General features: G+C 37.0%; 2 protein-coding genes across 22 annotated transcripts in view; one reads left to right on the top strand and one right to left on the bottom strand.

The window, feature by feature from the left end:
- Positions 1–25006, bottom strand: part of MBTD1 (mbt domain containing 1) — a 70724-nt gene extending 45718 nt beyond the window's left edge. For 9 of the 20 annotated variants that reach the window (XR_005056190.2, XR_005056191.2, XM_017673312.3 and 6 more), the window contains exons 1-4: positions 24582–24845; positions 23883–23950; positions 19693–19792; positions 5056–5144 (exon numbers count right to left, since the gene is read on the bottom strand). The gene's annotated coding sequence lies outside the window, so the exon portion shown is untranslated. The other 11 variants (XM_017673307.3, XM_073235424.1, XM_017673295.3 and 8 more) reach the window with 8 other exon arrangements.
- Positions 25007–25317: 311 nt separating this feature from the next.
- The window catches only part of UTP18 (UTP18 small subunit processome component), a 49936-nt gene continuing 47520 nt past the window's right edge, over positions 25318–27733 (top strand). For both annotated transcript variants that reach the window (XM_073235425.1, XM_036998997.2), the window contains exons 1-2: positions 25318–25668; positions 27249–27361. In XM_073235425.1, coding sequence (XP_073091526.1) covers positions 25330–25668; positions 27249–27361 — 452 coding nt within the window. In that variant the 5' untranslated portion in view covers positions 25318–25329. The remainder of the gene's footprint in view (positions 25669–27248; positions 27362–27733) is intronic.

The following is a 27733-nucleotide window of genomic DNA, read 5'->3' as shown; positions in this document are numbered from 1 at the left end:
GAGGTTTTGTAATCTCAGGTCTGCCTTCCTGAGTAAGGTGTTAGATATAACTTACTCTATACCCCAGATTGTTAGGAAATCCCCAAATTAATAAATTAAAGTGGTTCTAGGCTAGTAGTGTCCCTAGACACCTACTAAAAGCAATTTCAAATCATTTCAGGAAATGATCACCTAGAACTCAGGCATTTCAGCATTCCCGCTGAATATCAAACACGAGTGCAAAATCATACATAACAATCTACCACAGTCAAATATATCAGAAGAAACAGATTGGGAATCCCAAACAGGTAGGCATTGGTATTGCCAGAGACAGTACAAAATAAACATTAAAAAACTGTTTAAGATGAAATTAAATACTGCTGAAAAATGAGCAAAGGAATAAAATGCAGTCAGACAGACTTGAAAAGAACCAAATATAACTTCTGTAAATGAAAGATATAACTGCTTACAAAAAAAAATAACCCACGATCACCACCACCAAAATACCTGAATGGATGGGATGAAGAGCAGATTAGGCATGTCTAAAAACAAAATGGGGAAATGGAGGGTAAACAGTAAGAAAATACCCAAAATAGAGCAAGGAAAAACAGTAACATGGAAAGCAAGATGTTAAAGAGCACAGAATGTAAAGATCTAATACATGTCTAATAAAAATGCTCAGAGGAGAGAATATAGAGCATGGAGAAAGGTAATGTTGAATGAAATACTGGCTGAGAGTTTTGGAGAAATAAGATAAACACAAATTCACAGAGAGAACTACAGATACAAATGACATCCACATCTAAACAAATCATAGTAAAGAAGTGCAGAACACCAGAGAGAAGATTTAACACATGACCAGTCACTACACTGAATCTTACTAGTCTATAATCCCAACATTCGGTTCAATCAGCTGCTTAGTAACTAACCAATGAATATGAACAAACATGCTAGGATCATCAATCATTTGAGAAAGGCCTTTAAGAATGTGAAAGACCAAAGCGAATCTTCAGGAAAAAATAATCTATAGGAAACAGAAGCAATTTAGGGGGCAAAACAAAACTTCAAAAATGAAATTAATTCTTCACAGATACAGGAATAGGATACTATCAATGAAGAAGAGAGATCCTGGAATTTAAAAACAAAGGGTAAAATAATAAATTCAATAAATCGATAAAATCAAATAAATCTTAAAAAGTGTGTGTGTGTGTGTGTGTGTGTGTGTGTGTGTGTGTGTGTGTGTGTATGTATACATGAGAGAAAAAGCTAGATAATAAAAAAGAGAGCTAAATCCAGAAGATCGAAAATCCAAAGAATAGAGATACTCAAGAAAGAGAAAACAGATGGGAAGGTAAGTATATAAAGGAAGAAAAAAAATACAAGAAAAAAATTCCAGGATCAAAAGAGAAGCTTCTATATTGGGACTATGCAAATCCAGCTTAATGACTTAAAAAAAGAAATCTATATAAAGGTACACTATAAAAATAAACAGAACTCTGCACATAAAGATACAAAAATCTTCAAGAAAAACACTGCCACATAAAGAGAAGTGAAGTGGTTAATGAGTAAGCTTCTCAATGGCAAGATAAATAAAAGTAATGCCTTCAAACTTTTAAAGGAAAAAATAATCAGAAATCTATATTCAAAGTTCCAAGTGAAAATCAACAAAATAAAAACAAAAAAACAAAAAGAAAAAAATGAAAGCAAAGCTAGTTTTTTGAGATGATTAATAAGATTAATATACCTCAAATCAGACATAGGGAAAAAAAGAAATTTTTCAGTATCATGAATGAGAGATGACATCACTACAGATTCATAGGTATTAAAAGGACAGTAAGAATATTACCAACAATCTTATGCCAATAAATTTGACAATATAGATGAAATCCACAAATTCTTTGGAAGACACAAAACCAAACTTCACTCATAAAGAAACACAAATTACCTGTATGGGTAATTAAGTATAGTAACCTGAATAGGTAAAGAAACTAAATTTGTAGTTAAACCTTCATGCCTAAATGGTTCACTGGGGAATTCTACTTTAGAAATACTACCAATTCTATGCCAATTCTTCCAGAAGATTAAAAAAGTATTGTAGTTTTGAAATCATTCTACTAGGCCAACACTACTGATCCCAAAACCATTACAAAAAGACATTACAAGAAAACTACAGAAGAATATCCTCATGAATATAGAGGATGCAAACATACTTAACATAATTTTAGTGAACTGAAATGAACACATAAATAATAATATAGTATGGCCAAGTGGGTTTATCCCAGGAATCCAAAGCAAAATCACCATTTAAAAATCAACAGTCACCCTATTAACTGACAAAGAAAAAGAAAAAGCCATGCAATTATCTTGAGAGATGCAGAAAAAAAGCATTTGACAAAATCCAACATCTGTTCCTGATAAAAACCCTCAGCAAAGTAGGAATAGAGAACTTTCTCCCCTGATAAAGAGCATTAAGGGAAACCCTAATGCTAGCATATTATTTAATGGTGAAAATCTGGATGCTTTCTAAGACTGGGAACAGAATGAGCATATCTGCTTTTGCCACTTCTATTCAATATTGCACTGGAGAGTCTAGCCAGTGCAATAAGGCAAGAAAAATAAAAGAATGCAGATTGGAAAGAAAGGAATCTTTATTACCAGACAACAAAATTGTTTAAGAAGAAAATCTGATGGACTATACAAAAAGCACTTGGCTAACAAATGAATTTAGCAAGTATGTAGGACACAATACTATACATGAAAATCAACTGTATTTCTATATATTAACAACAAGCAGATTGAAGAAAAAATTATTATTTTCAATAGTATCAAAAAACATGAAATAATTGAGAATAAATCTGGCAAAAGATATGCAGACTGATTCCTTGAAAACTACTAAATGTTTCTGAAAGAATTAAAGATCTAAATAAATGGAAAGATGTACTGTGTTCATGGAGAAGAATCAATACTGTTAAAATGCTAATTCTTCTCAAATTGATTTACAGATTCAACACAATCTAATCAAATCAGCACAATTTTTTTGGTGGAAACTAATGAGCTAATTCTAAAATTCATAGGGAACTGCAAAGGATCTATAATAGTCTAAATAAATTTGAAAAGAAACAGCAAAGTGAAAGACTTACACTTCTCTCTATGACATATTATGAAGCTATGGTAATCAAAGCAATGGGATTTTGACATAAAGATAAAGAGATCAGAAGAACAGAGTCCCAAAATAGATCCCAAAATATATACGGTTAATTGATTTTTGACAAGGATGAAGAGGTCATTCAGTGGAGAAAAACAAAGTCTTTTCATCAAAAAGTGCTGGAACTAGTAGGTAACTATATGTAAAAACAAAGCAACACACACACACACAAAAATAAAATGTTTATCTGTGCCTCACATCATATACAAAAATAAGCCCAGAATGGACCACAGACTTCATAGTAAGAGCTGGACTCATAAATTGAAAAAGAAAAGAAAAACTTCATGATCTTATTAGGATAGGCATAAAGTTTTTAGGTATGACATCAAAAGTATGACTCATAAAGGAATTGATAAACTCGACTTGATTAAAATTAGAACTTCTGGTCTTTGAAAGACAGTGTTATGAGAATAAGATAAGCCATAGACTGGAAAACAATATTTGCAAATCATGTATCTGATAAAGAATTTGGGTCTAGGATATATAAAGAACTATTAAAACTCTATAACTGAAACAACTCAATGGAAAAAAAACAAAAGATCAAAACAGACAATTCATAAAGAAGATATACAGATAACAAACAAAGATAGGAAAAGATGCTCAACAACACTGGTCATTAGGAAAATGCAAATTAAAATCACAAGGCACTCATACATCTATTTATACTCTTCTACATCTATTAACATGGCTAAAATTAAAAGTAAGTCTATGGCCTGTGCAGCAAATGGAACTCTTATACACTGCAAATGGGAATGTAAAACACAAGCACTTTGGAAAACAAGCAGTTTCCTACAACGAAAATATACACTACCTACCATCCATTTCACTTCCCAGTATTTATCTAAGAGAAATGAAAGCATATTTCCATACAAACACATACATAGAATGGTCGTAATAGCTCAAAACTGGAACAACCCAAATGTCCACCAACAGGTGAATGAATAAACTGTGGTATATCCACACAATGATTCTATTTTGCTACTCAGCAATAAAAAGGAATGTATTATTGATATACACAACATGGACAATAATTATGTTGAGTAAAAACAGGACAAAAAAAGAACCCATACTGTGTGTATGAATTCATTTACATAAAATTTTAGAAAATGCCAACTGTCTTTGGATTTTCTTCATTTTTACCTAATTTTTTTTTTCTATTCCAAGATCCACTATATTTAGTTGTCATGTCTTAAGCTCCTCTTGGCTATAACAATTTCTCAAGTTTTCCTGGTTTCTGATGACCCTGACAGTGTCAAGAAGTACTGGTCAGGTATTTTTGTTGCATATCCTTCTATTGTGATTTGTCCTCATAATTTTCTCATAACTAGGTTAATGGTTTTGGGAAGAAGATCATAGTAGTGTCACATCAAATCAAGGAAACATACTATTAACATAACTTATCACATCTTATTTATGTTGACTTTGATCACCTGCCATGAAGCAGTATTTTGTCAGGTTTCTCCACTGTAAAGTTACTCAACCCCTTTCTTTTTTGGGAGGAAGTGACCACGTGAAGTCCAAACTTGAGAGGGGAGTTATGCACCCTCCTTTTAAGGTGGAGCATCTATACAAATTACTTGGAACTCTTCCACACAGAACTCCAATCCTTGTTAAAATAAATATTGCTTTCTTTTCAGTTTGAGGTTTGTGGTTAGATTCAGGTTGTACATCCCCAGCTAAAATGCTACATAACTGATGCTCTTCCAGGATAGCAAATCCAGATTACACGATGTCCATTTGGCTCTTATTGGTGGTGGTACGTTTGAAGACCTGGTTTCAGTATAGTTTGGTTCTCCATTATAGTCTATCCTCCCTTTTTTAATAAGCAACATATGGGAGACACTTAAAGACCAAACAAATATTTTGCTCACCAAAATTTCATTCCAGATATAGCATCCAATGATGATTTCTGCCCAGTCTTTTTTTTTGGTCAGGTAATAAATGTTTATTGAAAGGATACCTGGGGACATTAAAAAAAAATTAAAGTATCATTGATATACAATCTTATGTTGGTTTCAAATACACAACTCAGTGGCTCAACATTGACCCCTATTATCAAGTCCTCACTTCCTCCAGTGCAGTCACTGTCCATCAGCATAGTTAAGACTGTTACAGAATCATTAACTGTATTCTCCTGGCTGTACTATTGTCCCCATAACCAACCTATATTGTGATTGTGAATTATTGTGCCCCTTCTCCCTTCTCCCACTCTCCCCAACTCCTACCCTTTGGTAACCACTACCCTTCTCAGTGTCTATGAGTCTATTGCTATTTTGTTTGTTCCTTTTTGCTGTTTTTATACTCCACAAATAAGTGAAATCATTTGGTATTTGTTTATCCATTTGCTTATTTCACTGAACATAACACCCTCTAGATCTACCCATCTTGTTGCAAATGGGAAAATTTTTCTTTTTATGAATTTCTGCCCAATCTCTTCTATGATATTCGAACCCCAGGATTTCTTCCACATGCATCAGGTGGCATTCTTCCATAAGGAAGATACTTCTTTTTTCTTTTACTATGGGTAACCACTCTTGAATTTGTACTTTTCAATGGCTTACAATTCATTACTGTCCTTATTGGGAACTCAAATAATCCGTATCAAGCTGACTCCTGTGTCATTCTGACATGCCCCTATCACTACCTAAGCAATTCCCTATTTTCTGGCACAAGATATTCCAGGTTTAAACTTGTCATTTTCTTGTGTCAACCCTGGGAAACATTTCTCTAAAGAGCCTGTTTCTTTTAGTGGGGGAATGATACTAAAAACAAAAATCTAGGTCCTCTGTGCTCATTGCTACTGGGGTACCTTTTTGCCTCTGGGCCCCTTCAGCGGACACAACTGTAATATATATACACACATGTATAGCTGACCCTTGAACAATAAGGGTTTGAACTGCATGGGTCCACTTACACGTGAATTTTTTTTTCAGTTAGACATACTGGAAAATTTTTTGGAGATTTGTCAAGTTTGAAAAAATTCACAGATCTATCATGTAGCCTAGAAATAATGAAAAATTATGAAAAAACTGGATAGTATGAATGTATAACATATCATGCAGACACTAGTCTACTTAACCATTGCTACCATAAAATTAACAGGAGGCTATTAGTAAAGTTTGTAAGGAGCCAAAATATCCTTGGACTTTTGACTGCATGGGGATTGGCGCCCCTAACCCCATGTTGTTTAAGGGGCAACGGTACTTTAGAAAATCATGAGTTTATATTTACACTTCCAATTCCAATCCATCCCCTGGGGCTTTTCCTTACTCTCTGACATCCATTATTTGTGTTTCTTCTTCCATACTGAAAACTCTGGCTCCCGATAAAATTAACATTTTGTCATTTGCTCAATCCTTTTATACACTGAAATAGTCTCAAAAACCAAATTTACTCTAGTTTAGAATTTCTTTGTGGTCTCTTCCCCTCAAACTCAGGGACAAAGTATTGAGTTCAAGAGTTACTTGGCTTGTTATTTATTTCCCCTCCTTCATTGTGGTTATGTTACTGATTTGAAGTAAGTTGGGTTTGGTTTGCTCTTGGCATTTAGTGTCCCCTACCATCCTTACAGAATTAATTTCGTTTTTTGGTCTAAAAATATCCCTGCTTCCAAACATAAAGAACTATGTAAGAAGTTTTAACGTGGAAAGATGTTATTTCCTTTCCTCTCTCACCAACCACTCTTGCAGGTGGGTACCAACTTTATTGCTTTCTGGTTCATCCTTCTTGTGGGTGTTATGTTTCAAAAAGGTAAACAGTTATATTTGTTTTCTTATTTCCTCTTTTTACACAAAAAGCCACATAATAAATCCCTCTGTCCTTTAATTAGTTTAGAAATATACACTGGAAATTGTTCCATTTCAGTGCATAGACACCTTACTTTCTCTTCAGCTGCTTACTCCACACTGTATGTATGTTTACTCAAACAATCTCTCATTCAGACATTGTTTTCAATGTTTTGCAATTATAAATATTGCTGTAATGAACAAACATGTATATGTACACATACATATATATTTTAATTGCTTGATATATACCTTCAGGGTGTATTCTCATAGATGGGACTGCTGAGTAGAAGGTGAATATATATGTAATTTTGTTAGAGATTGCTAAATTTTCCTAGCCAGAAATTTGACCATTTTGCATTTGCATCAGCAGTAATAGTGAGAGCATGTTTCCCCACAGCCTCAGTGTTTGATTTCTTTTTGCCAATATGATAGATGAAAAATGGTATGTCACTGTAGTTTTTCTTTTTAACTTTCTACTTGGAAATAATTTCAACATTCAAGGAAATTCTGTGTATTCTATCCAGATTCACCAATTACTGACATTTTGCCCCATTTGTTTTATGGTTCTCTCTAAACACACAGAAGTTTTTCTGACTCATTTGAGAGTAAATTGCATACATCATTATCTTCTTATCCCAAAAAAGTTCAGTGTGCATTTCCTAAGAGTAAAAACATTCTCTCATAACTACAGCACAGTTATCAGTTTCAGGAAATTTCACGTTAATGTAATAGTTCCCTCTAATTTACCACCCATAGTCCAATGGACCCAATATAATATCCTTTATAGCATTTCTTCCATCCACTCCAGGATTACATTTATCTCCTACTTTCCTTTAATCTAGAAATTATTTTTGAAGAATGTATGCCCCCTCCCCCCTTAATATAGTGTTTCTCATCTGGAGTTCATCTGATGTTTCCTCATTAGATTCAGGTTATGCACCCCCATAATACTATGAAAGTGGTGCATCCTTCTCAGACTATTACATCTAGAGACACAATATGCTTATCTGCCCTTCACTGGTGGTGTTAATTTTGATCATTCTGTCAAGGCGCTGTCCATTTCTCCCGTTGTATCCTTACTGTATTTTTCCTTGCAATTAGTAAGCAGTCTTCAGGAAATACTTTATAACATACACATACTGTTTCTCTTTGAAATTCCACCCCGCCCCAGCCTTAAATTTAGTATTCAATAACTCCTGCCAAAGCAAACTTTACTAAGATGGCTGAAAAATGATTTTCTAAATCTAAGTCTTTTACCACTTAGCAAGAAGCTCTCCCATCATCTTCTGTATATACTAACCTATTACCTACCAACCTACCTATTCATCATCAGTACAAATTCACTTACTCCTTTTCCCCAATTGGTTTACAATTCACCACTGTCCTTAATTATTTTGGGGCTTAAATTATCCCAGACCTGGCTACTAGGACCCCCCTGAACTGGCTCCTGTGCTTTACATGCCCCATCAATTTTTAAGTACTGCCTTACTTTCTGGCACATCAAGACTTTTCAGGATCATTTTATACCTACACTGCTCCAGCCCTGAAATAATTCATTTCTCCAAGGAACTCTTGTCCTCTTTATTGGGAATTGGTATTAAAAAACAAGATGTGGTCAGCATAACCTAACACTGAGGCATTTTTCTTTTTCTTTTTGAGCCATTTTTGCATCTTCTTTTCTGTGTGTCTGATCTTATCTTTTCCCCCTTTTCTTCAAGGTTTTTAGTGTTTTAAATGTTTTTCGAAGTTCTTTGTATTTAGGAATTTGCTTTATGTCTGTACTATATGACAAATTTTGACTTGGCTTATAGAGTTTTGCCATGCAATGAAAATATTTTTTAATGTACTAAAATTTACCAGTTTTCTCTCATGGTATTTTGACTGATTCACAGAAAATTTTCCCTTACACCATGGTAAAGAAAAATTTGCTCATATTTTCTTAGAATGAACATACAATTACCTTTTCCCAAATGGCTATCTAGTGCTAACACCTTTACTAAAATACTTACTTTGTTTCAGTGATTTGAAAGAGCACTTTAAGTACTAGGTTTCCATATGTATGTGTCCACATCTGGAATTTATACTATTTCATTGGTTCGTTTATTCATGTCAGTACCTTGCTTTTTAGAGAGGCTTCCTTGTAAATTTTGTTATTTGATAGGGCTAGACCCCTCTCAAAGATACTCTCTTTAATGTTTTGATAGCCTCACATGCTTATTTTTCCAAATGAACTTCAGTAAGTAACCAGTTTAGCTGTGTACCAAAAAATTATTGGAACTTCTATGGAATCTCAATTATTAACTTAGAAGTGACATCTTTGTGATATTGAGATGTCTTAACCAAAAACCAGGGATGTCTTTCCATTTGTCCAGGTTTGCCTTTTGTCTTTCAGGAATGTTTTACAGGTTGCTTCATATAGGATTTTTAGAATTCTTATTAAAGGTAAATTCTTAGGAATTTAGATATTTTATCTATTTTGTGGTGCTGTTATAAGATTTATTTTTTCTATCTTTCTAAACTATCCTGAAATAGTATTTTCACTGATTTTTTTAGGGCTTTCCAGATAGACTATCACGTCACCACAAAGAAACCTTTCCTTCCCCATTATGTTTGTAACAGTTCTTTCTTATCTGCATTGGTTTATATTTCCTGTACAATATTAAATAGCAAAGATAATGGGCAACCTTACTTTGTTTCTTATCACAGTGTTTCACTATGACTAAAATGCTGACTTTAGAGTTAAGGTGTGTGCATATTTATGAAAATCAGGTTTTCTCAGTTTTTATTAGGAATAGCTATTGAATTTTGTCACAGACTTTTTCAGCATCTGCAAGGAGAATATGATTTTTCTCCTTAGACCTATTAACATGGTGAATTACATCAACAGTGATCCAAATACCAAATCATCCTTGTATTCCTACTATAAAACTTATGTCATCACAATGTATTTTCTTAGTAAGGTGTTAGATACACAATATTTAGGATTTTGCATTGATATCATGAAATATTTATCTGTAATTTTCATTTGTTGTGCTATCCTTAGGTTTAGAAATTGGTATTACTCTTGCTTCATAATTAGAAGGGTTTTCTTCATTTTCTATGTTCAGAAATAATTCATGTAACACTGGAATACATACGGTCTCTAAAGGTTTTGCAGAATTCCCTTGTAAAATTACCTGGACCTGATGTTTTATGGGATAACTCCTTGATAAATTTTTTCATTTCTTCTATGGAAATTGTGTGTGGTTTTTACCCCACATCTCTAATGAGGTCAATTTTCTTAAACTGTGTTTCCCTAAGAAATAATCTATTTCATCTAAGTTTTTAAATTTATTTGCATAGAGGTGTGCAAAATGTTTGCACATGATTTTTCTCCATTTCCTCTACATCAAATTATTTCCCTTGTCATATTTTGTATTTTTGTGCTTTCTCTCCTTTCCCTCTTGATTAAACTATCTAATGGCTTATCTATTTTCTGAATTTTCTCCAAAGGTCTAGGATTGATTTAATCAATTTGATATAGTTTTTCTGTTAACTCATTAATTTCTACTTTTACTTTTATTATTTCCTCCTTAGTGTCTTCCTTTAGCTTAATGTCTTTGTCATTTCTGAGTTGGGCATTTATTTATCTTCATTCTTTTATTTTTACTTTAACCAGAATAGGCCCAAGATGGATTTGCTCAGGCTAAGCCCCACATCAATAAACCAAAATCTGGCAACTAAGCTTTCATGATCAGTTCTCTCGGAGGGAGGGCCTACTCAACCTAACAGTACTTGCCTGCTCAGTGCAAGTCATCTGACCCAGCTTCAAGAGCTGCCTTTGCTCCCTTAAGGAAAGGATCCCTGCATTAGTCATTCAGCAAATACCCAGTATAACTTCCTTGTTCCTGCTTGTCTGGTCTATAAAAATCTCTCACTTGTACAGCTCTTCAGAGCTCCTTTCTATCTGCTGGATTGGATATTGTCCAAAACCAGTAACTGAACAAAGCCAATTAAGATCTTTAAAATTTACTGAGTTGAATTTTGTTAATTTTAACAACTGATACAGATGTTTGGGACTATGAATTTTCCTTTTCTCAGTGCTTTAAATGTGTTTCACAGATTCTGAACCCACAGTTGCATTATCATTAATTTTTAGAAACTCTAATTCACTTGCATTCCCTTTTTACCCCAAAGATTTTTTTTTTTAATTAAGGCATAATTTTTTTTTTTTTTGAGAGGGCATCTCTCATATTTATTGATCAAATGGTTGTTAACAACAATAAAATTCAGTATAGGGGGGGTCAATGCTCAATGTACAATCATTAATCCATCTCAAGCCTAATTCTCGTCAGTCTCCAATCTTCTGAAGCATAACGAACAAGTTCTTACATGGTGAATGAATTCTTACATGGTGAACAGTACAAGGGCAGTCATCACAGAAACATTCGGTTTTGATCACGCATTATGAACTATAAACAATCAGGTCAAATATGAATATTCGTTTGATTTTTATACTTGATTTATATGTTGATCCCACATTTCTCCCTTTATTATTATTATTATTATTATTTTTAATAAAATGCTGAAGTGGTAGGTAGATGCAAGATAAAGGTAGAAAACATAGTTTAGTGCTGTAAGAGGGCAAATGTAGATGATCAGGTGTGTGCCTATGGACTAAGTATTAATCCAAGCTAGACAAGGGCAGCAAAACATCCACGGATGCAGAAGATTTCTCTCAAAGCAGGGGGGATGAGGTTCTGAGCCTCACCTCTGTTGATCCCCAATTTCTCACCTGATGGCCCCCCTGCGACTGTGCCTGTCTTAGGTTGTTCCTCCCTTGAGGAATCTTACCCGTCTCTGGCTAACCAGCCATCTTCCGGGGCCATACAGGGAAATGTAAAGTTGGTAAGTGAGAGAGAAGCCATATTGTTTGAAAAGGTTAGCTTTTTACTTCTTTGCAGATTTATGCCCTGTGGCTTCTATGCCCAGCACTTGTCTCGAGGTATCTTTACTGCCTGGAGGAATTATGATACTCGGTAAATTCGATATGAGGCATGAATTCTATTTAAGGGTTGTAATTAGGAAGGAAGAAGAAAAGCTATAGAGGTAGCATATGGAAGAAAACATGGGAGGATTGATTATTTCTTTGTCATATCTTCTTGTAGAGTACCTTAAGTATGTATAGGTTTTAAACTACTAACTAATTTGCACACACTTCTTAACATAATAGGAATACGGTGACATAAACAAAGCAAATCTATAATTACCATCCATCTCCAGTGAAGCCAAGAAAACCATTTAGGCACCCTAGGCATTTGTGAAAATTTGTCTGTGATATGATGGATATTGTTCTACTACACTTGAACAGTCTGAGAAAAATCAGACAAATTAAAGCAGCCCATTTCTGGGATCTGTTCACATCCCATATGTTCTTTTAACCGTAGATAGTCTATAGTCATAAGATTTTGGAGTGCTGCAACTTGCACCCCTCCCAACTCCTGGTTGAGTTCCAACAGTACAGATCTGGTCAAATTCATTGTCTCACTGTATGCACATAAGGCATAATTTTTGAATGTGTATCAAGATGTGGAACTTTTCTGTCTCCCCAAGGAATTCCTTCATGTCCTTTCTCAGTCAATTCCTCTCCTCTCCCCAAGAAAAGTTCTAGTGCCATTGATTAATTTGGCATATATTTAAGATTTTATATAAATGAAATAAAACCGTACAGACATTTTTATCTAGTTTATTTCACTCAGCATAATATTTTCGAGATTTATCCGTTATTACATGTATAAATGGTTCATTGCTTTTTACTGAATACTGTACTTTATCAATTTATTAGTTTACTCATTCTCCATTCATATTTATTACAAAAAAGATGCTATCAATATTCTTCTACAAGGCTAACACACAATAGGAAATTTCTAAATTTCAAGTGGAAGTGCCCTCCTGTTTTTAAAAGCCTTTACTTTTCTTCTATTGGACCTACTGATTTTTCCTATTAACAATTTTTGTCAATATTCTGTGTTTAAAAGAGATTATGATCTCTATTATTAGGATGAAGTGATAAATATACCTGAAGATCTGCCTTATTTTATATGCTTATTTTTTATCTACTACACCTGTCTTGTGCTGAGAGTGCTAGTCTCCAATTTTTAGTGTTTCTTTTTACTACTTGTTTCTTACAGTTTTTGCTTTATACAGATTGTTGCTGTTATTTGGTGCATGTGTAACTATTATATATTTGTTGTGAACTGTAGTCTTTAGCATTATAAACTGTCTTCTTTTGTCTTGTTTAAGGATTTTTGGTTTGACTTTGGTACCGGTATTGCCAATCCTGTTTTATTTTTTTAATTTACCTGGTAAATCTTTGTCTAATGCTTTATTTTCTAGCTGTTTTAAGGACCTTTTGTATGTTATAGTTGGGTTTTGATTTTTAAAAATGCTTTTACTTTTTATTGAAATGTATCTGACATACAATATTGTATTAGCTTGTTGGGTATTGATTTTTAAGACTATTTGAAAAGCTTTAATTATCATGTGCACTATGTAATATTTATCATGATTTTCCACTTTGGCCTTTAAAAAATTTCCTTCAGTATTTTGGGAGGTTTGAATTACTTTTTCCTAGTGTTTAACCTCTGAATTATCTTTTACAGTCCCAGGGATCTTTTTTCTTACCTAACTTTTTCTGTCTTTCAGTTTCAGATGGTATCCTTTGTAACCCTTGTAATAGCTAAACTATAGTCATTAATCTTATTGTAGTTTGTCTTCCCCCTCTTCCATCCCCCTATTTTTTAGTTGCATTGTTTCTACTGTCAGAAGATATGAATGTATTATTCTTCTACCGATGTCCCTACTCTTATTCTTAGCTCAAAACGATAATATGAAATACTTCCTGTCACAGTTTTTATGCAGAAAATTTCCCAAACATCTTTTAGATGAAGCTCACCTTTAATAGCTTCCTCAGGAAGGATTAGTGAGTACGGTACTCCCTGAGTTCTTGGCATGCTCCGACTGTTTTTCTATAATCTTTTCGCCTGAAGGACAGTTGACTGGACATAAGATCTTTGGTTAGTATTTCCTTTCCATATGCTGCTCTCTACTATTTTCTTGCTTTTGAGAAATCCTACACCAGTTTAATTCTCTGGCCCTTTTAGCTTACCTCATCTTTTTGTCTGGGGGCTCTGAGAACTTTTCTGTATCTTAAAAGTCTTACAGCTTTAGTAGATTAATTACATTCTGGAGTTCATCTTTTGATATTAACTTTTGATGTACAGATTCAGATCTTTTATTTCCAGAAAATTTTCTTAGATTATAGTTTTAAATATTATGGTTTTATTCTTTTTCTTTCCTGAGCTAACTTTAGTAAGCACAGAAAACAAGGATCAAATACAACATTGCACGGTAGACTTTGTGGACCCATCTTCTATTTAACTGTCAATTTTTAAATATTCATTTACTCTTTTATCCTGCTCTTCAGTATCTTCTATTATATTCACATCTGAATCTATTATTAGTGGGACCCTTATAACTTAAGTCTTCATTTCTGATTTTTTCCTTCTCTTTTTCTGAGTTTAATTACTTTGACTTTATTTCTTGCTGTTTTTTGTTTGTTTTTAGTTTTGTATTTCTGATTCAAGTTTTTTTTAAATGTCTCCAAATAGTTAAAAATGAGGCTGTTTTACTTCATTTTGAGTGTTGCTTTGTCTGTTTTGCCTTATTTTTTTGGAGGGAGAGGGTTGATTTTCATTAGCTGAAACACTTTGATTCACACTATCAGTTTTTTCTTGTAGTAATTCTGCATGGATGTGGTCCATTCTTTTCCTTTTCTGTTCATTTCACAGCCAGAGTTGCTAGTTCAAGAATACTGTTATTTTCTCTTTGTTTTTCCAAAAAATTTGTTCCTCTTCCTCCTTCCTCTTCACTGCCATGTCACCAATCTCCCTACCTTCACCCCTTTCCTATGAAGCACTGCTTATTATTTAAGGTTACCAATTCTGGTACTGCTTACTTTCAAGTTCTTCTCCATGCCTAGAACTGTGAACTATCAAATTCCAAACCTTAGGTCAGTATTATGGAAACCAGTGTTGTATTTTTCTCTTTCATGAGATATTCTGTGCTTCATCGAAGTCTTCCATGCCCCTAAGACCTTCCAGTGAACCTGGTAAGCCTTCCGTCTCCCACTCTTCACATCCATATATTGAGAAGAAGGAGCTCTTGGGATCTGATTTATTTCTCTACATACAAGTCATCTGAAGGTTGTGGTAATCTGTTTTTAATAACGCTGAAGGAATAGGTGGTATGTGATTGATACGTGCTCTTTGTTTCCTTGCTGGTTTTATAGATTTATAGGAAGGTAGATGGAAAAATTGGATCCGGCTGCTGCCATTGTTCTCCAACCTGAAGTCTATACATACATATTTAAGTAGTGTATTAGAATATATTATCTTTGAAATACTGCTTTCACCATTTTCTGGAACACTTCACCTGTCATCATGAGATTCACTTTTGTTATCACCTAACAGTTTTCCAAAACAAGTCTTCTTCATTTTCTCCTGATTTGGTTTAGAAACATTTTGCCCTATAGAAGGTTACTTGTAAATTCCATAATAATAATCTCTTATTGCACTATTTTTGCTAGTGATTTATAAGAAGTGATTTATATGATATTACTAGTGATTATTGCTAGTGATTTATATGATATTACTCATAAAAACAAAACAAAACAAACGAGTATGCCTTTTGATCAGGTAATTCCACTCTCAGCAATCTGTCCTTCAGAAATACTTATAGGGCACAAGAATCGATATGGAAGAATGTGTCTTGCAGCAATGACCTATCAGTGTAAATCTGGGGCTAAACATCAGTGGGAGAAAGATAGGAATAGGCAAAAGACTGGGTGAAAAAAATAAATTATAAAATATGAACAGTATAACTCATTTTGTATTAAAAGCAACAATATATACTGGAACATGCAAGGACAGATGTAACAATCCTTGTTTATATATGCATTTAGAAAGACCCTAGAAGGAATAGCTAAGCTATTCATGAGATGAGAATGTGATGGGAGGATGATTTTAACTTAATTTGTATTAATTTAGCTATTAATACAACTAATATTTATAGGATGCTTAGCATGTGTTAATAAGCACATTCTACGCCCTTAACATGCAGTAAAGCATTTAATTCTTACGACTACTATTACCATTTTACAGATGAGAAAGCAGAGGCTCAAAAAGGCTAAGCACTACATGCAAGAGAATGAAACAGAATAACTGTCTAACCTCATACACAAAAGTAAACTAAAAAAGGACCAAAGACCTGAATTTCAGTAATGAATCCATAAAACTCTTAGAAGAAAACATAGGCAAAAATCTCTTGAATATAAACATCAGCAACTTTTTCCTGAACGCATCTCCTCAGGCAAGGGAAACAAAATTAAAAATGAACAAATGGGACTACATCATGCTAGAAAGTTTCTGTACAGCAAAGGACATCATCAGCAGAATAAAAAAGAATCCTACGGTATGGGAGAATATGTTTGTAAATGATATATCTGACAAGGGGTTCTTTATATATCCACAATATATAAAGAACTCACCTTTATATATATATATCCTTTATATATATATCACCTTTATATATATTGGTTCTTTATATATCCAAAATATATAAAGAACTCACCTCAACACCCAAAAAGCAAATAACTCGATTAAAAAATGGGCGGAGGATATGAACACACACTTCTCCAAAGAAGAAATACAGATGGCCAGCAGGTCCATGAAAAGATGCTCCACATCACTAATTATCAGAGAAATGCAAATTAAAACCACAATGAGATATCACCTCACACCAGTTAGGATGGCCAACATATAAAAGACTAGGAACAACAAATGTTGGCGAGGATGTGGAGAAAGGGGACCCTTCCTAAACTGCTGGTGGGAATGTAAACTAGTTCAATCATTGTGGAAAGCAATATGCAGGTTCCTCAAAAAACTAAAAACAGAAATACCATTTGACCCAGGAATTCCACTCCTAGGAATTTACCCAAAGAAAACAACTTCTCAGATTCAAAAAGACATCTGCACACCTATATTTATCGCAGCACTATTTACAATAGCCAAAACAACCTAAGTGTCCATCAGTAGATGAATGGATAAAGAAGATGTGGTACATGTAACACATGGAATACTATTCAGCCATAAGAAACAAACAAATCCTACCATTTGCAACAACATGGATGAAGCTATGGATTGTATATCAAGGCCTTATTATGTTCAGTGAAATAAGTCAGGCAGAGAAAGACAAATACCAAATGATTTCCTTCATTTGTGGAGTATAACGAAGCAAAACTGAAGGAACAAAATAGCAGCAGACTCACAGACTACAAGAAGGGACTGGTTGTTATCAAATGGGAGGAGTGGGAGAGGTTGGGAGAAGGGGATTATGGGGTATCATGATTGGTGCACACGCTGTGGGTTATAGGGAAGACCGTGTAGCTCAGAGAAGACAAATAGGGACTCTGTGGAATCTTACTACACTGATGGACAGTGACTGCAATGGAGTGTGGGGACAGACTGGATAAGGGTAAATGTAATAACCACATTGTTTTTCTTGTGGAGCCTTCACAAGAGTGTATATCAATGACAGCATAAAAAAAAAGGCTAAACAACTTGCTCAAGGCCTTACAACTAAAACAAACACTAGCAACATGAATAAAGGGAATTATCAAAAACCTGTGTTAAATTTTAACCTCCTTTTTTTTTTCTTAATTATGGTTCTGTTAGCTAACTTCTGTAAGCATAGAAAACAAGGATCAAATAAAACTGTTTCAGGTAATTTGCTTTCTGAACACTTTGCTCTTGAAAATAAAACTGAAAAATCATGCTAGGTGACTATTTAAGGCCTTGAATATAAGGTAATAGGAGGGCTGCAGGTGGAGAGACTTCACCTAATATTTGGGTATGTTTACTAACTTCTCATTCACAAAACCAAAAGATAATATCTAAAATTTATACACTGAGTTATGTAAGCCTAATATTTAGAATTTGGAGATGGGTACTAGATGAAAAAGTTAGAAGAATTAAAAGTAGTTGTCTCATGAGAGCTGAATTATGAAGAGAAAAAGATTGCTCCAAGGGATCCTTTCTGGGGGGTACTCTCATCATTGTTTAATATTGAGCTATCAAATGTATATATTAGCTGTATAAAGATTAATCTTTATTAAGTATAAACTATCTTTTAAAAATTCATTAAACTGATAAAAATTGAGAGATTGATGATATGTGTGAAAGAGCACTCACATACACTTGTCAGGAAGGCAAATTTATGCCATCCTTTTGGAAGGCAATTTGATATTACTCATAAAAACAAAACAAAACAAACGAGTATGCCTTTTGATCAGGTAATTCCACTCTCAGCAATCTGTCCTTCAGAAATACTTATAGGGCACAAGAATCGATATGGAAGAATGTGTCTTGCAGCAATGACCTATCAGTGTAAATCTGGGGCTAAACATCAGTGGGAGAAAGATAGGAATAGGCAAAAGACTGGGTGAAAAAAATAAATTGTAAAATATGAACAGTATAACTCATTTTGTATTAAAAGCAACAATATATACTGGAACATGCAAGGACAGATGTAACAATCCTTGTTTATATATGCATTTAGAAAGACCCTAGAAGGAATAGCTAAGGTATTCATGAGATGAGAATGTGATGGGAGGATGATTTTAACTTTTCTATATTTTTCATTTTATTTTTTTAGACATAAAATACGTAACATTTCTGTAATGAAAAATAAAAAAGGTTTTATAGTTACAAAAGTTATTGAGTCACAAATCACAGAATATCATTTTCCTATGGTAATTATCACACTGATGAACCTTTTTCCCTATAAAATCTACAAAGGAATTCAAAGGTATAACCATTAACTTATTTGTATAATCAACCAAAAGTCCCAATAGAAGTGTAAACTTTTCCAGGAGAAATTTTACAGAAAACACTTGAGAATCTATGTGCAAGCACATATAAATATGCAACCAAGTAATAATAGCGTAATTTCAATATAAATAAACTCATCCAAAGTTAACGAATTCTCCATTATCCAAACCAATAGGGTGCAGTGGCCCAGGTAATTTCAATACTTTATATTTAGTCATGGAACATAAGTTTTCTAAAATTTCAAAGTTGTATGCATGAACTCACAAAATTCAAAAGAACAATCAATAGATACCCTAGGAAGGGTGGATTCAGTAGGGGCCAGAGGGCTATTTAGCTCTTACAGGTCTCTTCCTCATTCCACCAAGAGGATGGAAAGCACAGTCTAGCACAGTGATATAATGCACTGGCCTAAACAGAAATGCTCTACGCTTACTACTAGGAGGAAAATAAATGGTGAGGCTTTGGGATTATTGGGTTTTTGTTTCTCACAAGCTCAATGTGAAACAGAATAAGTTCATGTCAATGAGACAGTCAAGAGCAAACAAAGCAGTAATAACCTAAATAACTTAAATAAGAGAAACTGAAAAGTGCCTAGGGAATAATAAGATAGGACAGTATTCTACATGGCCATATTCTAAGATTTAAAGCAACAGTGAGCAGAAAGAAGCTATTCTTGAGAGAAACAAATTTCTACTTTGGGTTCAAGTTCTGGTTCTGTCACTTATGACTCTGGATATACTAATTACTTAAGTCTCAGCTTTCCTCTCTTCTAAATAAGAAAAACACTACTTACCACACAGGAAGGATGTATGATAAAATAAAATAATTCACATGAATGGGCTCTCAGTTCTTCGGAAACAAGCTATGAATCCTTAAGTATGAAACCTGAAAAGCTGATTAAAAACAAGATGACTTTGTCAAAATTAAGTCTGAAACAGTAGCCTAGAGGGTCTTCAAAATCGTTACCAGCTATCAATTTACCCCAAATACAATTTCTACTAAGGCTGCGACTAGAGTGCAAAGATAGTTTGAGCAATTAAAGGAGATCATTTATTTTTATGTTAATATATCAAGAACAAAGTAAACAGGATAGTCAGTGTCATGCTGATTTGATAAAACCTAAAAACACTGGTGTACAATGATGATATTCTTTTGGTGTTTCTCTTGTAAAAATATATTTGGAGCTGGTTGCTCAAAAAATATAACTACTGAACAATAATAATTAAAGGGTATTAATGAAATAATTAAAATAGTGTTAAACATGTGTATACAAGAGAATTATTTCTCTGATGTATAGAATAATCTGAAACTAGCTAACTGAAATTTTGAAGTCTAAAAGTATAATAGATGGTATTATCCAAAATTTACTGAGCAAAATAGACAAATCATCATGCTAGGCACCAGAAATTCATAAAGTATTAGATTTACTATGCATGTCTTACAACTAGACTACAAACCATGGCCAAATAACCGGGAGCACAAGAAACCATTAAGTAAGGAGTACTGTGTAAAACCAGTTTTATAAAAACAGAAGTAGGAATTAGCTAGTACAGTGAAAAGAGAAAAAGAAAGTGTTTCTGGGAAGAAAGTTAAATATTTAAAATTTTGTTTATAGCAGCTTACATCATTTCCTTATACAGTGGTCATCATATCTGTTTGGAGGTTTACAGAAACCTCAGGAGGGAGGCAGGGCTCACGCTCAGGCCGTATTTTAGATAGAAAAGAAGCTCAAAGAGGTTAGGCAACAGGCCTAAAAGCACAGGTTAGGAGGTGGTAGAGCTATATAGCCTGGCTAGTTTGCTGACTTTGTCCAGAGCTCATTTCTGCCACATTAAGCTTTAAGTTATCTAGACTAAAACGAGAACTCGGAGGGAGCTGAGAAATCTAATGCAGTGTTTCCCTAACCAATCTGATATAAAACTTTCTGGGGCCTTTATTAAAAACTGATTCCTAGACGCCACTGCACACTGACTTAATGGTAACCTCCAGAAGAGAGGTTATGTATTTTTACATAAGTCCCAAGAGATGATTCCATTAATTAGCTAAGCTTGGAAAACACTGTTCAATATCCGCCATGTCGAATATGGCAGGTACAGAGCTAAATTTACAAGGATTAAGTCAAAAGAAAAAACTGGGTCTCTTAGTCATACCAGACACCTTTTCAGTGTTCAATAGTCAAATGTGGCTAGTTGCTACCATACTTGACAGCACATATATAGGACAGTTCGATCATTGCAGAAAGTTCTATTGAGTAAGGCTGCTCCTAGCCCAACCCTTCAACTGTTGAGGATGAGAAAACCAAGGCACAGGATCTCGTCCAGCAAGTGCTATGAAGCTACCTAGAGGCAAAACTGAAATGCTAACCTAGCCTGCCAGCGACCCTCTTACTCTATCACTTCATTCCACCCCAAATTCAGGCTTTATTCAAATGGGAATTATTTTCTTTCCACCTTTTTTGGTGAGTTCCAGCAAAGCAAGAAGAGAATCCTAAATTTGTGTGGAAAAAAATCCTAAAAAAAAAGGTTTATTAAAAAAACCGTGATTAGATCTAAACGAATCTGATAGGTGAAAAAGATGAAGGGAAAAAATGGGTAAGAATATTTGATATCTTGATCTGGGTGACAGTTACATGAATATATACATGTAAAAACTCATGAAGCTATACACTAACATTTGTGCACTTTTTCTATGTACCTCAATATGAAAAATAAATCTAAAGCAATCTGCAATTTTTTTGTATAAAATTAAAAGTAGCTCTGGACAGTTCAGAATGTCCTGGTGTTGGGAGGCACATCTTAGTTTAACTATTTTAAATCCTTCCTCTTCTGCTGTGATGTGCGATGTTTTTACCTTTTTTGGGGACTTATAATCCAAAAATAACAAAACATTTTAACTGGCTTACTTTAGAAATTATAAATGTGAAAAGGTTTAATCTTATTTAGCAAACATTTTAAACATGAAAAATTGAGAAACAAGGAGCAGCACAAATAATAGTGACTTAATTTTAAAATGTGGCCACTTGAACCACTGAATACTCTTGGCTTTTAGTAATCTTGTGGCTTAGTATTTAGGATTAATACATTGTTTTCACCTCTTAGCTACATTTTAAAACAATTTAAATTGCTCTATTTTCATTTACAGTGTAACTGAGGGACTGGACTAGAAGGCTCTGAACATCTACGAAGATTTAGGCACTAATCAGGTAACACATAACCAGCCATAAAAAATACAGTAATGTCTTCTTTAGAAATTAAACCAGTTGTTCCTGTCTAGTGTGTTTAGAATGCAAATGTCTTTAAAGTCAGTCAGCTTAAGTCCTCACAGTTCACCTTAAAAAAAAAAAAAAAAAGAGGAGGCTGGTGGTTGTCATAGGGGAGGGAAGTTGGAGGGATGGGCAAAATAGATGATGAGGATAAAGAGACAAACTTCCGATATAAAATAAGTCACAGGGATGAAAAGTACTGCATAGGGGATATATTCAACAATACTGTATTATCTTTGGATGGTAACTACACTTAACCGTGGTGGTGAGCATTTCGTAATGTATATAATTATTGAATTACTATGTGTACACCAGACCAGCATAATATTGTGTATCAACTATACTTCAATTAAAAAAAAGCAGGAAAATAACCTGGAACTCCGTAGTAATTAAAATTAAAGACAAAATTCTACAACTCTATTAATTTTTTTCAACACAAACTTGAAAACAGTTTCACCATAACTTGCAAGGTACCCAGAGTCTTGAGCATAGGGTTCTATATAAATAGAAGCTACTTGTTATTCAGAGGAGGAGGTGGTGCAAAAAAGGACAGCTATTTTCTTTCTAAACACTCACTGCTGTTAAGGTAAACAAACAAAAAAAATATAGTCTAAAGCACAATAGAGCAAAGCAACAGTCTCTTAAGCCGTAAAAGGGGGAGAGAAAAAAATGTGCTTTAATATTTTACATAGGCGACTGGAAGTTTAAAACGAAATTTATTTTCTAGCTTTTAGACCAAATTCATTACTTCTACATTTTATCTGTTGTCTTGACTCCCGCTCACTATCTTCGGAAGAGGAAAACATGTACCCTTAAGATTCTTATGCCCACAAACTACTTTCAGAGGCAGAGCACAGCTCACCAGTTAAAGGAGAAAGTTAGAAAAATGCTAAATGACAATAGCAGAAACTGAACTACTTCAACCACTGAGTGATAAATACTGGCACATACTAATGTAACAAGCATGAAACATGCCACAAATTCTAAGCAAATAAAATAAAAGTGTTGTAATAATTCAAAATCTCATGAAGGAGTGAGTTGAAGAGGAAGAAAAAAAGAAGGGAAGAAAGAAATTAAGAAAGGAAGGATAGCATTGTGAAGGAGGGGCCCTGAGGAGGAAGCTCAGCTTGAAAGGAACACATAGGTCAAGAGGAGGAGGGAAGAGCTCTTCCGATCCACCAGGAGATGCTTCCAACACCTTCAGTAGTATGCCCACGAGCCAATTTTAGGTATCCTAACGAAAATGATTTAAGCATCAGGCAAATGTGCCTTGAGATAGGATAAGAACAGAGACAATGCTGAAATTTCTAACTTCAAAAAGATGCATTTGAAAGAGAAAACAGTCATGAGAGCCCCAGACTGTAATTCCCAAGCCTTCTGTATTAAAAAAATCAACCATTCTCAGACAGAGGCCGACACATTTGAAAATGACCCAGCAAAGTTTTCAGCGGGCTCTCACTGTCTCTGAAACCCTCCTTCCTCCATTTCCCTGCTGTTCTTTCCTGGCACACAAAATAATAGGCCAATGAGCAGTGGGTGGGTGAAGAGGATGTGAGAGAAAATTTGAGAAGTAAAAAGGGGAGCAACTTAGCAAGGACATAAATAAGACTCAAGGGTCTAATAAGGCCACGCAAACAATTAGAACTGAAAAACAGAACGGGTTTTCCTGGGCAGCAGCGAGCGCTCAGGACAGGGGTTTAAGCACAGACCAGACTACCTACCTACCACTTGTCAGCGAGGCTGCAGAGAGGACAGCTGCTTTGGGTGACCTCTAATGTCTCTTCGGATTCTGAAACGTAGGATTCTTATTCAGAAAAGAGAACTCAATGTTCATACAAGCCCACCGACTGCGAACCCTTTTGAACAAGCGGCCTGGGCGGCTGCTTCCAAAAAACACCACTCCCACCGCTCCCTCCCACACGTGCCCACCCCGCCCCCTTTCAATATTTCCACCTCCACGTGCGAAATGTCTTGCAGCTCCTGCTCAAGCGGACAGACGCCTTCCCCAGCAACGCACCCTAACCATGCCCCACTAGAGGAAGTGAGGACTCCACTCTCCCACCCTGAGTGGCTAAATAAATAAGGGTCTCAAACCCAGCCTTTTCCCCGAGCCGGAGCTGAAGGGCTAAGGGAGGGGCGGGACACCAAGAAAAACTTTCTTCTAAAATTTTTCTTCCAGAGACTGGAGGAGGCAGAGAGAATCCCGACGAGTACGGAGCTGAGGAGGCAGGGGGAGGGGAACCCCCCGAATCGTTTAACGGCCGGTAGGGGGAGGGGACTCTGGAGGTTGAGGGGGCGTGGGATGGAGAAGTAGGCCTGAGAGCGCGGCCAGGCAGCTGCAGGGGTTCCTGGGGTCGGGGAGCTGCGGGCGGCCCCCCCCCCACCTGGCACACAAAGCGGCCGCCGCGCTCGGCTCTCACCAGATCCTTTGTGTTTTCCATCAGGGCCTCATGGGTAGGGTTTGTCCGTGCTCCCCGGGCCCGCGACGCCCCCTCCCCGAGCTGGGGGCAGGCGCCCCTCCCTGGGACTACGGCGACTACAGGGGGCCCCCGCTGGGCCCAGAGCTGTGACGGCTACGACAGCCCCCGGATTTCCCCCCTTTAACTCGGGTGGCCCCAGGATATCAACAACATTAGCATAGCCCTCCCTCCCCAGCGCGCCTGCGCCGTGACCCGCGCCCCGATTGGCCCACTTCCCTACATACCCTTCTCTCTCTTCCAGCGTGGGACCCTCTGCAGGCTCCGTACTCCAAGGGCCGTACCAAGACGAAGGGGTGGAAAAGACAGCTGGGACTCGTTTTAAGTCGAGTGGTGAAAAAGTCAACAAAGAGTAGAAGTTTCATTCATTCATCTCAGTTTATACTGTAGTTCTCTTGTGCTTCTTTCAGTCAGTTGCAGCTGTGAAGTCGTGCTGAAAAAAATTTTCCACTCGAGTCACGCCACTTCCCCCTCCACCCAGAAGATCGGTTCTCCCGGAGGAACTCCCGTAAGGGGAGGGGCACGTGAAGCGTGTGGGCGTTACGTAGGGCAGAGTGTTGATCACGTGCTAGCAGGCCGCGCAGGCTCTTTCGGGTCCCCCCGGGCCTTGGCGGCGGCGGAAAACCAGGTCCCTCGACGCACGCGCAGTGAGGTTCCACGTGAGCGCTTGCGTTTCTTCCCCAGCCCAACGATGCCGCCGGAACGGAGGAGCCGAGCGAGACCCGGCCGGAGAACCGGAGCGAAGCCGGACCGGAGGGCCCGAATGAGGCCGGACCGGAGAGCCGGAGTTGGGCCGGGCGGGCCGCCCCGAAAAGCTGCTCCTTCATCCCAGCGGAAGTCGCCGGCTCGGCCGAGCGCAGCAGCCACTGCAATCGCAGTCTCGGCGGCGGAGGAGAGGCGGCTCCGGCAGCGGAACCGCCTGACGGTGGAGGAGGACAAGCCGGCCGTGGAGCGGTGCCTGGAGGAGCTGGTCTTCGGCGACGTGGAGGAGGACGACGATGCGCTGCTGCGGCGTCTGCGGGGCCCGCGGGTGAGTGAGGCCACGGCGCGCAGGCCGGGAGCGCTCGGGCGGGGCGCGTGGTGGGCGGCGAGCCTCCGTGGGCGGAGCCTGGGCGACCTGCGGCGCGGGGGCCGCTCAGGTGGGGGGGAGCCGGAGAACGCGGGCGCCGAGGGGTGCCGGACCCAAAGCCTCCGCCCCGGTGTGGCCCCAGCGCCTGGTGACCAGCGGGCGCTCACGCGTGCAATTTAACGAACTGTGGTCGTGTGGGTCTTTCGTGGCTCAGCCCGACTATCCGCTACCCGAATTCACTGTTTGTTCCCTTGTGGCCATCCGATCACCCGCCTCAGTACTTTGCCGTAATTTCAGGAGTTGCACTAAATCAGTGCAATCAGAATTCGTGGGCACGGGCCTGGAAATCTGCGTTTTAACAATCTTCCCCAATGATGGATTTGCCAGCTTTTGAGAATGATCCTGTATTCATCTGCTCAACAGATCATTTGTGAGCTAATTGGTTGCCAGGTACTTTTCCTGGCATTGTAAACTTTCCGTGATTATAATTTTTGCATACTTTAAACCATTCCTTTTATCCTATACCTGTACTCACAGTAGGGAGGCCCAGAACAAAACTGACACAGCAGTGGACAAAAACTGGCGTTAAGTCCCTTCTTTTTTGTGTATGTAATAGTGGCACAGGCAGACGATGCAGGAGATGAGTAAAATTCAAATATGTTAGGGACAAGCGCTGAAGAGAGAAAAGAATCGGGGAAAGGGAAGATAAGTGTGTGTAGAGGAGTCTGTGCATTTTACATAGGGCGGCCAAGTAAAGCCTCACTTAGAATTACTTAGTTTGGTAAACGAATGCGGACCAGCAAGTATTAAATGATTGCCAGAATCTCCTTTGGGTGCTTACAGGAGAAGGTGCAGCTTTCTATTGGGCAGATAGAGAACTGCTACTGGAAAAATGCTGAATTGTGTTCGTTTCATCGTCAGGAAAAGGAGCAATCTGAAGTGGGATTTGTTGGTTTTGTAGGATCATCTGCTGATAACAGATCGAGTAGAAGTCATTTGGCCATATCTGTTATGTAGTTTGGGAAAGCTCAAGCTCACTTTAGGGGTATTCTGTGGCCTAGGTGTAGATTTGATAGTATAGTACAAAGTTTCTGAAGGAGGTGGGGACGAAGAATGGTTGTGAAAATGGAGAAGAAATATGTCTAAGAATATGAAATATGAATTAATGACTCTCATAGAGTCAATCCTGTTATTTTATCTTTGATGCTAGCCTGCCTCTGGTCCCTTAATTTCTGTAGTTGGGGATTTTTCCTGCCTCTTTTTTCATCTGTTAACTTAGCTTTTGTTGCTTGTCTTACTTGGTTTTTTCCTTTCAGCGTGTTGGTTTTCTGACCTTGACTTCCGTCTTACCTCATGTGTCCAGTTTGTGGTATCCTTCTCTAGTCTCTTCATTTTCTATTCCGCTTCCAGCATTTGCTGTGGTGGCACCAGAGGGCCTAAAAACAAAGCTTTCTACAAGCCTTCTAAGGGCAAAGGTGGTGTGTGCCTGCCCCCTCGGGTTATGAAGAACTCAGTGCTTGAGGGCGTTTTGTCTTCTTTAGGTCCTAGGACAGGATGACTCAGGTGACTCAGAAGTGGGGAAGGAAGCAGAAAATAATTTTCTACCTCAAAAGAAGCCAGTTTGGGTGGATGAAGAAGATGAAGATGAGGAAATGTAAGTTGCCTACTTTTTCTTCCAGAATTCCTCTGGATAACTTAAAAGTTATTTGTAGGTTTTAAAAAAGCTGTTTTTATGAATATGAGATTATGCGGTGATTTGAAAAATTCTGGTAAGTAAAGAAAAGGTCATTTATAATCCCAGTGCCGAGGGAGAACCACTGTTAACGTATGTCCCTCCGTCTCTCTTCTCTTCTTTGCTGTTTAGAGTAGCAAGGAGAGCACAGGGTTTGGGGTTAGACCTGGGTTTGCCTCCGAATTTAGGCAGTTCCTAACCAACCAGGGCCAAGTTTGGAACCTACCTTTTCTAGTTTGAACAGAGATAATAACTGTAGCAGAAGGCTTTTGAGATTGAATGAAATAGTGTATG

Source organism: Manis javanica, chromosome 4 (assembly GCF_040802235.1).
Source record: "Manis javanica isolate MJ-LG chromosome 4, MJ_LKY, whole genome shotgun sequence".
Lineage (NCBI taxonomy): Eukaryota > Metazoa > Chordata > Mammalia > Pholidota > Manidae > Manis > Manis javanica.
The sequence above is the reverse complement of the archived record's forward strand: the minus strand, read 5'-3'. Positions and strand labels throughout refer to the sequence as shown.